At 38.9% G+C, this 14186-nt stretch overlaps 1 protein-coding gene across 2 annotated transcripts; it reads right to left on the reverse strand.

Annotated features, from left to right (window-relative positions):
• Positions 1 to 940: 940 nt before the first annotated feature.
• LOC122075219 (50S ribosomal protein L19-1, chloroplastic-like) lies at positions 941 to 7396 on the reverse strand. Of its 2 annotated transcripts, none has more exons than XM_042640175.1 (7): positions 7112 to 7396; positions 4512 to 4810; positions 3643 to 3777; positions 3288 to 3481; positions 3067 to 3153; positions 2863 to 2996; positions 941 to 1296 (listed from the first exon to the last, which is right to left on the reverse strand). In XM_042640175.1, exons 2-7 carry the CDS (start codon positions 4627 to 4629, stop codon positions 1191 to 1193), a joined length of 774 nt encoding a protein of 257 aa, XP_042496109.1. In that variant the 5' UTR covers positions 4630 to 4810; positions 7112 to 7396; the 3' UTR covers positions 941 to 1190. The 2 variants fall into 2 exon arrangements, with proteins under 2 accessions (XP_042496109.1, XP_042496108.1); XM_042640174.1 differs by having other exon boundaries at positions 4512 to 4818.
• Positions 7397 to 14186: the final 6790 nt, after the last annotated feature.

A 14186-nucleotide genomic window follows, 5' to 3' on the forward strand; every position in this document is an offset into this window, starting at 1 on the left:
GATCGTTTTAAAAAAAAAAAAATACTATAATAGCATACAATATCTGTCTTTCAACACAGACGATTAGACGAACATGCTCTCGCACTTTAAACTTGGAAAAGCCTGAAAGATTGGATATACAGAGAGAGAGAAGGATGTGAACTTCTATAATATAGTTGAATGAATCCCTGGAGATATTGGTATCGGTAAAAGGACTATATCTAAAAGTGTGTGGGTTGTGCCAAAAAAACAAGGGGCAAAATAACCACAACATCCCCATGAAAGGAAAAAAAACATATCCTATCAATGCTTCCACATGCACTCCCATTAACGCAGGCCTATACTAGTGCCAGGGGCCACCTTCCAGACAGCCTAGAGGGCTCATTCAATTCTGTGTACAAAAACTAAATCGTAGGCGACATGACTTTGCAAATGATCTGGACATTCTTCAGTCTCCTAAGAGTAGCAGAGAGCGAGTGGGCTAGGCAGTACTGCTGAGATACGAGCTGGCTGGCAGTAGGACCACCAATCAAACTATCAGTCCAGCGGTTATTGTTCTTATCCTCGATTAGTATCCTAGTAGTCTATTACTTTAAAGGTCAGAGGTCTATTAGCTAACCGTAACCGGAGAATCCTACATATACCATAGGACAGTCTGTCCGACGTAGCTCGCTCTCAAGAGGGAGTCTGGTCTCGTCAGTAAGGTAGAGCTACCGAGTCAAGTTAGTATGATATGGATTTCAAAGAAAATAATGCCAAACATGTGCTCGTATATAGAACGAAGTAAGTTTGAACTGATTCGCTGAAAGAAGTGAAATAGATCTTCAGATATTTTACTATTCCAGATGAAATTGATTTCCCATAAATAAGGTGAAAAAATCATACCAAACACCATAATTTCTGTTTATGAGCCCATGAAATCATCAAAGCATATCAAAGAGAGCCTAAGTAATACAAAGAGTTCAGGAGAAAACACGAAGATATCAGGTTTATTTAAAATCTGTAACGAATTTACTGTGTCAAAATAGTAGAGCAGAAATTACCATGATCAGAAGCAGAGTTTCATACCAATAAATACCGTATACCAGTCAAAAAGTACTTGCAATGCCTAAAAAGCCCGTTTCCCGCAAACAAAATGACCAAAACAGTCGGATGACAAACATATCTTGCTTTTCCTCACTCAATAACTTCAATCATCAAGTACTCTAAAGCTAATGTTTCTTGAGGGCATTCATCTTGTCCCTGAGGTAGTAGAGTTTGGCTCTTCTCACTTTCTTCTTGTCCAGCACTTTAATCTCCTTGATGTTTGGAGAGTATCTGTCATCACCCATTAGTTGGCTGTTAGGGGAAAGAAAATCAAGAGGATCTCCAAGAGAGAAAAAAAATTAACTAAAACTAACATTAAGCCTAGTGGTAATAGTAGGCCCTTGCCCGAAGTTCAGAAGCCAAACTAGGCTTGTTTTATTATGAATAAGCCTAGAGTTGGGTTACATACATGTTGGGCCTTTGATCCCATGTGTTTTGAGTGTAATATGCCACTTTTATGGGCCTTAAAAAGGGGCTTTAAAGTTTCACAAGGGATTTACCAATTTGTTTCATTTTTCATTAATTTACTTTTATGTTGGATTTGATTTAAGTTATACTTGTTTTCTTAGGAGTCAAGTTATTAGTGGAGTCAAGTCATTAGTGGTTATTTTCTAATTTCAGCTAGTTTCTAATTTATGTTTTTAGAAAATATTGTATTAGGGGACTAAATTAAGGTTTCCTAAGGAACCTTTTATTATGTAATTCCCTCCCCCATCAATATTATAAATAAAGAAGATGAGGCTTCCAAGGATGGAACGATTTTGATAAACAAATTAATGGCTGCTGCTATTCTCTTCTCCATGAAGGGTTGTCTTGTGTTTGATCAAGGCTGATGGAACTGATGTTCGAACCAGTTGACTCTCTGCGATGTGAAGCCTGAGAGGTCCTCTTCGTTAGCTTATCTTCTTCTCCTCTCAACTACACAAAGTGCTACTGATCTTCTCAAGTTCTTACAGGTATTGAATTCAGTTTTCCTCCCAATTCTGCCCAACAAATTGCAGATTCTGTTAGTAATTTTCAGAAACTGCCCAGACCTAACCAGTCATCAGTTTTGGATGAATTTTGGATCAAAGTTAGGTCCTGCCTAGGGGGAAACATGACCCAAAGGGGAGCCTTTTCTGTCCAGGGGTTCAAGAGATATTAGAAATCTCCCAGTTTTTGTCTTTTAGTGGGATTTTCAGCCAAGTACTGAAATCGATAGGAAGATATTGGTCTTCTCTGGTTTCTTTACTTCTCTGTCATATTTTAATGTTGGTTGGACTGTAGAGGACTCTTATCAGCCTCTGTTGGGTCCTACTTGTTTATTTACTGATCTGTCCTAAGGAATACTGTCTATTGAACTTGATAGCTTGCTAGGTTACTTTATCACCTCTTCTGATCTGAGTTTTGTTACACTTTCCTGGTTGGTTTATGGTTGTTCTTTGACTAAAGAATCCTGCAGTTGTGAGCTGGTTTGACTTGTCCAAATCAGTTCAGTTCTACATTACCTACCCCTTCCACTGTCTTGGATATCATTACAGTATTATGTAAGAATTTTTCCGAATGTCATCATATCTTCAACTCTTATCTAACTCGATACATTTCTTCAGTCAGTTCATCATATACTTAAACAATATATACAAATAACTTCACCAGTCAATTTTACTCATTACAATAAATTTATAAAATCATATATTTTCATAAATAGTCATTGTATTTGTTGATGCAGTGATCCCTGAGACACATTCAGTAACTTGAGTAGAGAACAAGGAATTGAAAGTTCCAAGTTGAAGAATAGTAGATAACATATTTACTTACAAAGGGAAGACAGATTCCACCCCGACGCCTGCCACAAGTCTCCTCAATCGAAATGTCGAATTTAGACCAGCATTGCGCCGTGCTATAACAATTCCTTTAAGAATTGAAGCACGTCGCTTGTTCTCGGGAACTTCCTGTTCATATCAGGATTAAAATAAAAGCAAACTCAAAATTGACTCAACGAAATAATTCATAATTTCATACCACTTTGAGCTGGATGATATAACCAGGCCTTATATCAAGTATCTCTCTCTGTGTCCTCACTTCCTCCACTGCTTCTTTATCCAGAATCTATAAGGTAGGAACCTAGTTATTAAAGATTAAAAGAAAACAGGCCTTTTTTTGTTACCCGCCGGGGGGTGGGGGAAGCAAAAGGAGTAATGCAGAACTTCATTCCAAGAAAATATGAAAAAAACATGGCATGCCTGCATTATGTGCTTCGCTGTTTTATCGAGCCTCTTAAATTTGATGCGGGGTACAATGTCAGGACTAGCTGCAGAACCAACTTCTGAAGACTCCTTGGAATTCCCCATTGTTGTAACATGTCTGACAAGAAAACTAGGCCACTCCATTCCCTTCTTCAGCAGCCCAGGCCTGGGGTTTCTGCACAACATTGATACTGAAGGTAACTGTCATTACAAGATGTCAAACCTTTTTGGAAGCCAAATTTGGTTCACTGAAATGGAGTCATAAGGATCATCAGGCCACTTGGATCAAATATCAGGAGAATCAAGACTATTACTAGGCTCAACTTGAAATCCAACTGATGATGAGCCTTACCAGGGTGAGTGGGTTGTGTGATGCGCATGAACATAGTAAGACTGGAGTATTCCTGGAAATATCCCATCCTCTGGAAGCAGCCCATAACATCTGATTGCTTCGTCCTCAATGGCTCCAACAAATAATTATATGCTTCTACAACCACCAACAACAATACCAAAAACCTTAATATCAAATAACTGAGATCCAATAATTTAATAAAAAAGGGGGGGGGGGTTTTATGGACAGGCACCCACCAATATGGAATTTATGGATGGGCATCTAGTTCTGCCACATGGCAAGTTGGATGGAATTGAAATTTTACGACAAGTAGACCTCAAGGTCCCCTGCCCACTAGTGAAGTTTCAACCCAAATAGAATTGATCGTTTGGAGAAACAACGAATCAAAAAATCTAGGAATGCAAAGAGGGTGTATGGACTACTAAGATGGTTCATGGGAGGAGGGTATGCCAATACATGGAAGAGTTAATGATCAAATTTGAGCCTGAAACTTGACACATGGCGAGTCCAAATCATTCCTTAGATATCTAATTGTTATAATTACCACATTAGCCTTCCAAATGGCAAAAGTAGGTATGCATGTCCATATATTCCATATGGGTGATAACGTCCATAAAACCTTGTGCCACAAGGGAAAAAACCTACAAAAACTCAACACCAAGGACAAAATTGCAAATAATGCCAAATTGATAACCCAAAGATGAAACTTCCAAACAACAGCTTCCTCAAATAAGATTTTGATTTGATACAACTAGAGATGTTCTAACAACATTTGAGGCTTCTGATTCACATAAATAAGCATATAAGAATCAAAATTTATCTTGCACCTTAAGCTCTAAACCTTATCCCAATGATTAGGTTCCTGATACCTTTGCTTGAGGGTTCTTCCGTCTTAATAGAGAAATGTCTAAGTGCTGGCTGGCCTTGGTTTGCTCTACCACTGCGTAGTAAAGTGTTAAATCTCATTGCATTTGCAACTCGATTCATCTTCAAAATTCTGGAAGAGATGGTCCTTTATAAGATCAAAAGCAAAAGAATAGGGATGGCAGGAGAGAGAAGAATCTGTTATTCGAGAAGGATTTTTCAACTGTTCAAAGAAGTTCCATGAGCTCCCACTTGCACAATGGAGTAGTCAATTAGAAGTATCATCATCGCAGACAGCCATTTTCTGCAACACTACAGTGCATAATCAGTAAATATGGATACAGGAAAAAATTTTAAAAAAAATTAAAAAAGGATACAGATGCATTCATGTAAAAGTCGGACTTGAAACTCGATAATAATTTTTAAAAATATGTTAAAAACAGATATGGCTAAAGGTTGTATATAAATAAGTTTGTTTAATAAGGATTTTATTTAATGGTCAGGAGCTAAGTACGGGGGTATATTAAGTACAATGGTGATAGGTTCACTGTCCAATAAACATAATAATAAGATAAGGAATCCTTTCATTTTATAAAAAGAGAGGAAACTGAATTAAGTTAAAAACTATAATATAGATAAATTAAATCCACGTCCAATTAAATAAGCCAATGACTCAAGCAATCAAATCTGCCCATCATTATTATTGAAGCATAAACAAGCAAAGAAAATCTAAGCTAATCAAACAAAAATAGATAAAATAAATACATAACTTCAGAATATACACCTTGTATGAATCATGAAGCATTCTTAAGAAGCTCACCCCGAACTCATTGGTAGAGTTCTGAATCACAGAGAACTTAGATTTAGAATTATGAAACAAGAACTACATTTCAATTATAAGTCCTCTTCTAAATCTAGGATTGAAACAAGTAACTCAAGCTGTCATCCTTCCATCCTTTGCACAGAAGGGGACCCCGCAATCCACAGGTGATGAAATCTACTCCTCAATCTATATAAAGTAACATTCTGGGCTTTTTTCACGCTATCATCTAGATATATGGAATGGTATAATATGAGGAACTTGTTTAAGATGCGGGTCACTTGTCTAATTGCCAGGAAAATACAAAATATGCCAGTACATTGTACAGTACTGTCTCTGGACTGATCTCAATATTCTGCATCATACCAAAATCCTATGTGAAGAGGAAGAATGAAAACAGAAAGAAAAGTGTATAGGTACGGAGTTAACCTAACCCAACAGCAGACTTGGAGGAGAATAGAAGCGAAATTTTTGCATAACTCTGACATTTAAAACAAGATGGGTTACCTAGTCTGAATCAAAATATAATAAACACCCATTGCGGTATTTCTTTGGATTTAACCCCAATGTCTTATCAAGATTCAGAGTCAAGGCCAAGGAAGGGAGGCCAAGTTCTCGCCCTTCATTTGAAGCGGTGTGTGTGTGTGTGTGAGAGAGACAAAGAGAGAGAGAGAGAGAGAGAGAGAGAGAGATAGATAGAACGAACGAAGTAACAGGTCTGCTGTCTTAGGAAGAGTTTGTGGGAAGGAAGGGGTTCTAATGGAGGGCATTTTCTTTATTATACATGAAAAGTTGTTCCTTTGTCTGAGATATCTCAACTTCTTTTATTTTTTTGGGTAGAATCATAGTAAGTCCGGGAACGGAAATAATATGGGAATGGATGCGTATGGCAATTAAATGGACTATAAGGCAATAATACTTTTCAAAAATCTGGCACAATAAAAAGCATATGGAAATGATACAATACACAGTTAATACGTGTTTATACAGTTGCTCTGTAAAAATCCGAGAGCAAAAATACAAGTTCATTCTAGTGTTAAGAATGAACTAAAACTAATTGTTTGCAACTACATTCTAATCTATGAGCATCAAACACATAAAATTCCCCCTCTAGTCCTTTCACTAGGGTACCCAACCGTGTTGTTCCTTTCTGTGGTTGCCATCTTAATTAACTATAGTGGTATGAAATGTAGGTACCAAATTAAAATTGTACGTACCAGTTGAGATCTACCAAGGTAAATTGGCATCAGTTCAAGAACCCATCCAAAATAAATACAAATTCTGACCAACAAAAGAATATGAACCAACATACCTAAGGAGCATTCGATTCCTCCAAAATCCATTTAATACAATTCAACTAGGGCTCTAATCTGTCACAACTTTCATGAAATAAATTGCAACTCAACAATTAAAATTAAAGAAAATCAGTTCGGATCACATTCAAAAACTGTTGCACATCGCATCTATAGATTTCAGTCCAGATCGAATTCAGACAGAATTCAAAGAACAAACTCAAAAGAGCTGCTGGAGTTGAAAGGATTCACCAAGAATTCACATATCTGAGATCAAGCAAAGCCTCTGTCAAACAATACCAAACAGTAAATTGGGTTTTCATTTTCATTTTCCTTGCTCTTCTCTTGAGCAAATCATGATTTTCTCGGTGAAGGAGAAAAAGAAATCCCTGTTTTCCTTTGCTAATCCCCAGCTCGATTGCTTTGTTTAAAAATTACGGGAGAAAAATGTACGGAGAAGAGATGCATCCATATCACTCAGAAGAAAGCTTACAGAGAAGACTAGACTCGCTGGCCGAACGGAGATGTCGCCCTCCCGCCTTGGGTTTTCAACAACAATGCGAAGAGAAAGGGAGAAGAGGAAGGGAGCAGGAGGTATCGATGTCCTAGCTATCGCCCTTGGTCGCCGGCCACCGGGAACGAAGACGGAGAACAAAGGGGCTAGGGTTCCGAGGTTCCACTTCGCAGCTCCCTGTTTTGGTGTTCTTAGACGGACGGAAGACGGGTAAAGGGTTACAAGATTTTGGGTTTATGAGTTTTGAGTCTTTCGACCATCGGGTTCCTAGTACATCGTCCCATTTTATTTTATTTTGTTTTATTTTTATTTTTAAATCACTGATTGCGGATCCATGCAGGAGTGCAGGACCTCATTTAGTTGGGATAAAATTGAGATGTATTGCTGTTGAAAAGCGTGTATAAATTCGTAACGGTGCAAATATACAGATAAAAATATTTCTTAGTTATACGTTTAGATAACATTAATACCAAGCGAATTTTACTAACCGTTGGGTAGAATAGAACTCAACTGTTTTTTTTTGGCAGAATATAGAGCTCAACCTTACCACCCCCCTCCACCCCCAAAAAAAAGAAGAAAAAAGAATATAGTGTTACTTCGTATCCTGTCTCCACTCCTACACGCTACTTGCAGGTCACAAATGAAGAACTAACCCCGGAGCCAATCTCTAAAAAAGGCTCTCCGAAGCGCAAATCAGAACTGGTGAAGAGAAAGGAAAGGTCACTCTTGACCTCTGAGGATTCGAGATTGCATACATTTTTCTTAGCAGTCATCCTTATATTGCCTATACTTTTTCTCTTTCATTGGCTCGAGAGTCCTTTTCATAATCGACCCCCCGCTCGTGTGAAACCTTTGTCTTCATCTAGCTTGAGGTGGCAGATTTGCTGAGATGGCAAATTTCCCTAGTGCACATCGAGACCCTAAAGATTGGTGGATCTCCTCTCACGCACGCCGGTTGGTAGATTTCTCCTCATGCATGCCAAGATCTTAACGGTTAACTTGTGGTTGCTTCTTGGTTGGGTAGCCCGGGTTCTAACAGTTAACCTATGGTTACTTCTCGGTCAATTAACCGGGGTTCTGACTAATAACCCAATAGTGATTAGCTGTCAGGTCAACCCGACTATGACCATGGTTAGCCTAAAGGGGTTATCGACTAGTCTGCCCCATTGGAGTTAGTCTATTCGGGGATTAGGTGTGGCTATCTGCATCTCTGTCGACACTAGCAATATATGAGTTTGTTCATCCGTTCATATGTACACTTGTTCTTCTGATCGTCTGTTCATCTCTTCTCCTACTCATATGGGTCTTGGACTTATGGCCATGGCACATGCCTACTCACACTAATCACCTGTGTTCATATCCATCTACTTGTCTATTTGTATGGTCGTCTCCCTCACCTACTCGTGTGGGATTTTGGTCTTATGGTCATGGCATGTGCCTACTCACGCTGGTCACCCGTGTTCATGTCCATCTGGTCGTCTGTTTGTCTAGTTGTTTGTTTAGTTCTTTGGCATACGGCCCTTTTATTGGTTGGCTGTGTTATGGTATATCATAGGGCTTAAATTTTGAGCCCACTATCTAGAAGCTGAGATGGGATATGACCAAATGATGAGCTTAGCAAAAGAGAGGCACTTGTGCGAGTGCGATCAAAGAGTCCATATCACCTATATATATGATTTTTGTTTTAATTTATTTAGTACGGAAAAAAGGGGGAGGGGCAATTCCCCTGCACTATGGCCTTATTATGTACACATTTGTTTTCAGCAATTATATCTTCTCTTCGACGTCCATCGATGTTAGTATGATGTTAGTTGTGAAACACAAAAAGACCATGTTACTCTTTAACTAAAAGATAAGTTGAAAAACTATATTAAGCATTTGTTATTCTTCTACCCATATACCCCACAACCCTAAATAGGAATAGGATCAAAGCGGTTGCGATTAAGATTGAGGCTAACCATAAAGAATTTAGCCAAAATTTCACGATGTCCACCTCCCCCGATGCCGAACATCTCCATGGTAGCAACAATACCCAAACCCACAACACCTGGCACTTTTCAGAATTCTTCTTTAAGCTACATCTCGGGAAGGTGATCAGAGGATGATCTTTGGGCTTGTCATCTCCTCCAGTACTCCTTTCTCTCTCTTTTTAGAGAGTTGTAGTTATTCTCTTTCTTTCTCCACCACTCACCAGGAAGGATTTCTATGTATGGGATGCTCTCCTCCCCAATATATGAAAAGGATCTAAAGAGGTTGAATAGATGCCGAAGCTTGCCTACACTTATAAAGTTTAGGGAAAATTTCTCACTCCCTAGCACTTACCCTCTATTTACTCAAACTTTCATATCTGATTCCCAAAAAAAAAAACACTTTTATATCTTTTTCTCACCTGTTATTTTAACGGAATTGATCTCTACCATGTTCTCATCATTTTTTTTTGTAGAACCGTTCTCATCATGGGTCTCCTCCTTTATCTTTTTTTTTTTCTTTATTATTCAATTTAAATTTTCATTCTAGCAGCCTTCTTCTTCTTCTTCTTCTTCTTCTTCTGGGAACTTCCTAGAAAGAGGCAACTCGCCCCCCTCCACTTTCCTCCTTCCCCAACCCCTTCGACCCAGCCTTCACCCTACCCTACCCCCTCCCTGCAATCCTACCATACCTTTCTATCACAATCTGAAAACCAAAAGAAAGGGTTACTTATCTCGGGGTATTTACAGAGTAAAATAATAAAAATTTCTAATTTATAGAAACATGGACAGCATAACGGTTGTACAAGCCTATATCATATGCAAATACGAACTACATAACAGTTGTACGAGGCTATAACACATGCAATAATAAGATATTAATCCCAAAACTGACGCATGGAATGATGGTTATATTTATACTCTCTCCACATGCAATAATTAAAGCAAGCCCTAATATGATCACATGTGATAATTAAAAAGATATATTTGCCTCCCACTTGTGATAGCAGGAAATTAACCCTAATTTACCCGTATGGAATGGTGGAATCACATTTGAACCTCCTACATGCAATAATAGATGTTATCCCTAATTTTGTGTAAATTTGGGCAACATAATGGTAGAAAATGATATTTAACATGCTGATGCGGATAGCGTAACGGCTATATGGGGCTATTTTACATACTGATGCTTATAGTGTAATGGTTGTACCGAGCTACTTCTTACACTAAATAATTGAAATAATTGACTAAATGCAAGATAGGGAAGAAAATATTACCTACAATTACTAGTGTGAATGTATCCCTCAACTCAAGGCCGAAGGCGTCACTTTTTTCTCGCACTTCTGGAGAAAATGAGCTCCAGACAAAGATTCGGCACTTTCTAGGGTTTCGACCACTATTATATGCTTTCTAAGGTTCCTAGGAATTTTGGGGATTTTTTGGGGGACTTTGTGAATTTTTAGAAAAAATAAAGCTTTCGGTAGTATTTTGGCAAAATCTGCAGGTTTCTACTGACTTCTAGGGACTTGGGCAAAAATTTGGGGCAGTTTGGTAATTTCATAAAAAAAAAAGAGGGAATTTTCAGATTTTTTAGATATTTTCTCTATTATTTCTCCACATTTTCCTCTCCAAATGAGCCCTATTTTATAGAAAAAAAAACTTGTTGGCAATTCTTTATAAAAACAGACTTCCCCACTTGGGCAGATTTGCCTAACGCTTTAGGTCGACTGGCTATGGAGTTGGGCGGTTATAGTTGTCACCTGTTAAACGGAAAGTAAATGGGTATCAAGGAATACCTCAGTATAGCTTTCCTCGTAGCAAAATGGATCGGGTTGCACCACGCGTTGGTCCGTATGATCAACGATGAACGAAAAGTTACGACGATCTCTCTAGGGAATGGTTATGCAATATTCCACCCTCCAAATCCAAGGATTGCAATGAAGATCCTTGAAGACACCCACTCTTAATTGGGAGAGACAGAAGAGAATAGGGAGAAAGAGATTAGGTCAAAATCCTTATTGGCTTTGTGGTCAAAACCCTTATTAGCTATTTATAGAGAATTGGCTAGCTAGGATTCCCAATCCTAGTGGGTATATGATTACCCCAAGTGGGTGACCCATATAGGAATCGGGTTGGAACCCAATCCGACCCATATTAATTAACATCTCCCACTCGCCCACGCAGGGCGTACATACTCAATTGTCCATTCTAAAAGTCTCTCTACCATAGGTGTCTCATCATACAGGAAATGGAGCATGTGACCTAATGAGATAATACGAATGTAGGAGTGCTATATCAAACTTCCATCTAACCAACATAGCACATCACTAACAAATAATCTAGGGTACCCTAAACAATCCAATTACACCAAGTCTAGCACTCTCGATCCCTCATGATGAGTAGTGCTGACCTTAAAAATATGTAATGTGCTTATGACTACGTCGAAACATAAATATGACAAGTCGCTCGGGCAAAAAGCCACAATACAAGGGTGCAATTTTGAATAGTTTTCCCTAAGCCCAAATGTCAATTCGACTATTCCCAATAGTGTCCCGCTAGACTGCATCATCCATAATCCTAAGGAGCACGTCAAAGTAGCGCCGTTGGGCATCCTCTTTACGACATGGTCTCAGGTAGAGGGTATTTATAGGATCAACTCAGTTTTGATCCAAGTGGCTCACACAGTGACGAAGAAGGGATCCATTCAGTCACTCTCACAAACGGTTGTAATAAAGCACATGCAGTATGAAATGTATGCTATGGTGTAACTCCTACTAAGGTGGGAATGTCACTCATAAAATAAAAAGAACACCATACGAGTCTAGGTTCAGTGCACTTTCAAGCTCCTAACCTAAGTAAATCTGCCCAGTCGCCCCCTTAGCGTATGCCTGAGTTCTCACACTCGGCTATAAGTAGGCTACAATGAGACATGGGATCTCTGTGTTAGACCATAGAAAGGTCTCATCTTAGCTTTGACTAAGGCGTCACTTAGCTAAAAAGTTGTTTGTTCATCTCGGTCCTATCTTCAAGCACCAAGGTGAATCACCCCTGTGATTGGGTCGATTCAAGCCTGGTGACATATTTACTAAATAAAATGTGTACACACATAAATCACTCTAAAAAATTATGTCTCATATATAAATCAAATAGTGATAACAATAATGTCTAAAGAAAATATCAAAACTCAAAATACAAATCATCCACGTCTAAGTCCCAGATTCCTAACATGAGTAAGGAAAATGTCCCAAGCAATAGGCTTAGTCAATGGATCAACCACCATGCTACTCATGGAGATATGCTTAAAGAAAAATTCCCCTGGCGCAACCATTTCTCGAATGTAGTGATATATGATATCTATGTGTTTGACTTTCCCAAGGAACTTGGGGTCCTTAGCGAATGCTAAAGCTGTCGTACTATCACAGTGTACAAGCACCGCATCTCCAGAATGAGCGGTAATGCCAAGGCACTATAAGAATCTCCTCAGCCAAACGGCCTTCTGAATGGCCACTGAGCATGCGATGTACTCAGACTCCATCGTGGATAGGGCGATGAGGTCTGCTTCTTGCTACTCCAAGATACAACCCCACCTCCTAGGATAAATACATATCCCAAAGTAGATTTGCGCTCATCTCTGTCACTAACCCAGTCGACATCACTATAGCCTCTCAATCTCAAATCTGAACCACTGTAGGTGAGGGTGAGATCAGTGGTCCCACAACGGTATCGAAAGATTCTTTTCACTACCTGCCAATAGCATAATCCTGGATTACTCTGGTAACGACTAACAATGTTAATTATGAAACATATATCTGAAGGTGTGTACATCATCGCATACATCAGACTGCCTATCGTTGCTGCATAGGGTACTTTGGACATTTGATTCTTCTCTTCATGTTAGGGCACTGGTCAATGCTCAAAACATAAGCCTTGTCCATGGGATGTCAATGGGTTTAGACTTTTTTCTATGTGGAATCTTTCAAGGAACTTCTTTATGTAAGTCTCTTGAGACAAATTAAGAATATTCCTAGAACGATTCCTAATAATCTTGATGTCTAATACAAAGTTGGCTTCACCCATGTCCTTCATTTCAAAAGTAGAGGACAACCACTCTTTAATGACGACAATCATCTCTATGTCATTCCCAGCTAATAAAATGTCGTCAACATATAAGGATAGAATAAAGAAACTTCCCTTGGATCATTTCACATACACACAAAGTTCCTCTTCAATCATTTCAAAACCAATAGAGGTAATGGCATGATGAAATCTAAAGTACCACTGCCTAGATAATTGTTTAAGGCCATATATAAAACGTTTGAGACGGAAGACTTTGCGCTCTTGTCCTTTAGCCTCAAAACCCACTGGTTGATCTATAAAGATATCATCGTCTAGTTCTCCATTAAGAAATTCAGTTTCAACATCCATCTGAAAGCGCTCCAAATTCAATTTTGTAACAATGGCTAGAATGAAACGAATTAAGGTAATTCTCACAACTGGGGAGAAAGTCTCATCATAGTCTACACCCTCCTTTTGGGTATAGCCCTTCGCCACAAGGCATGCCTTATACTTGTGAATTGAATCATTCGCCTTACGTTTGACCTTTAAAACCCATTTGTTTCTAATGATCTTATGCCCATAAGGTAGGTCAGCTAACTCCCATAGCTAGTTTTTACTCATAGAACTTAGTTCATCCTCCATAACAGCTTGCCACTTATCCTTAGCAGGTGAGGAGAGTACCTCTCGCAAAGAAGCGAGCTCATCCTCATCATTCGGAACACGTAAGAGAGCTTCTCCTTCAATCTCAAAACGTCAACGGGGAATTTGCCCATGAGTGCTCCTATGGTTGAGGGAATCCTGATGATCGTCTAGTGGTACACTCCCACTGTGGTACACTCCCACTAGGCTGAGGATTAGTCTTGCTTTCTCTGGAAATTACAGGACGAATTAATTCCCCACCCTTGTCAAGAATAGGTCAGATGATTTCCTTGTCCTTTATCTCAAAGAGGTCAAGATCCCTGCTTACGTCACCAATGTTGGGAAAATCTTTCTTAATAAAGTCAATATCCCGTGATTCTATCTCGGTCATT

Source organism: Macadamia integrifolia, chromosome 4 (genome assembly GCF_013358625.1).
Source record: "Macadamia integrifolia cultivar HAES 741 chromosome 4, SCU_Mint_v3, whole genome shotgun sequence".
Taxonomy (NCBI): domain Eukaryota; kingdom Viridiplantae; phylum Streptophyta; class Magnoliopsida; order Proteales; family Proteaceae; genus Macadamia; species Macadamia integrifolia.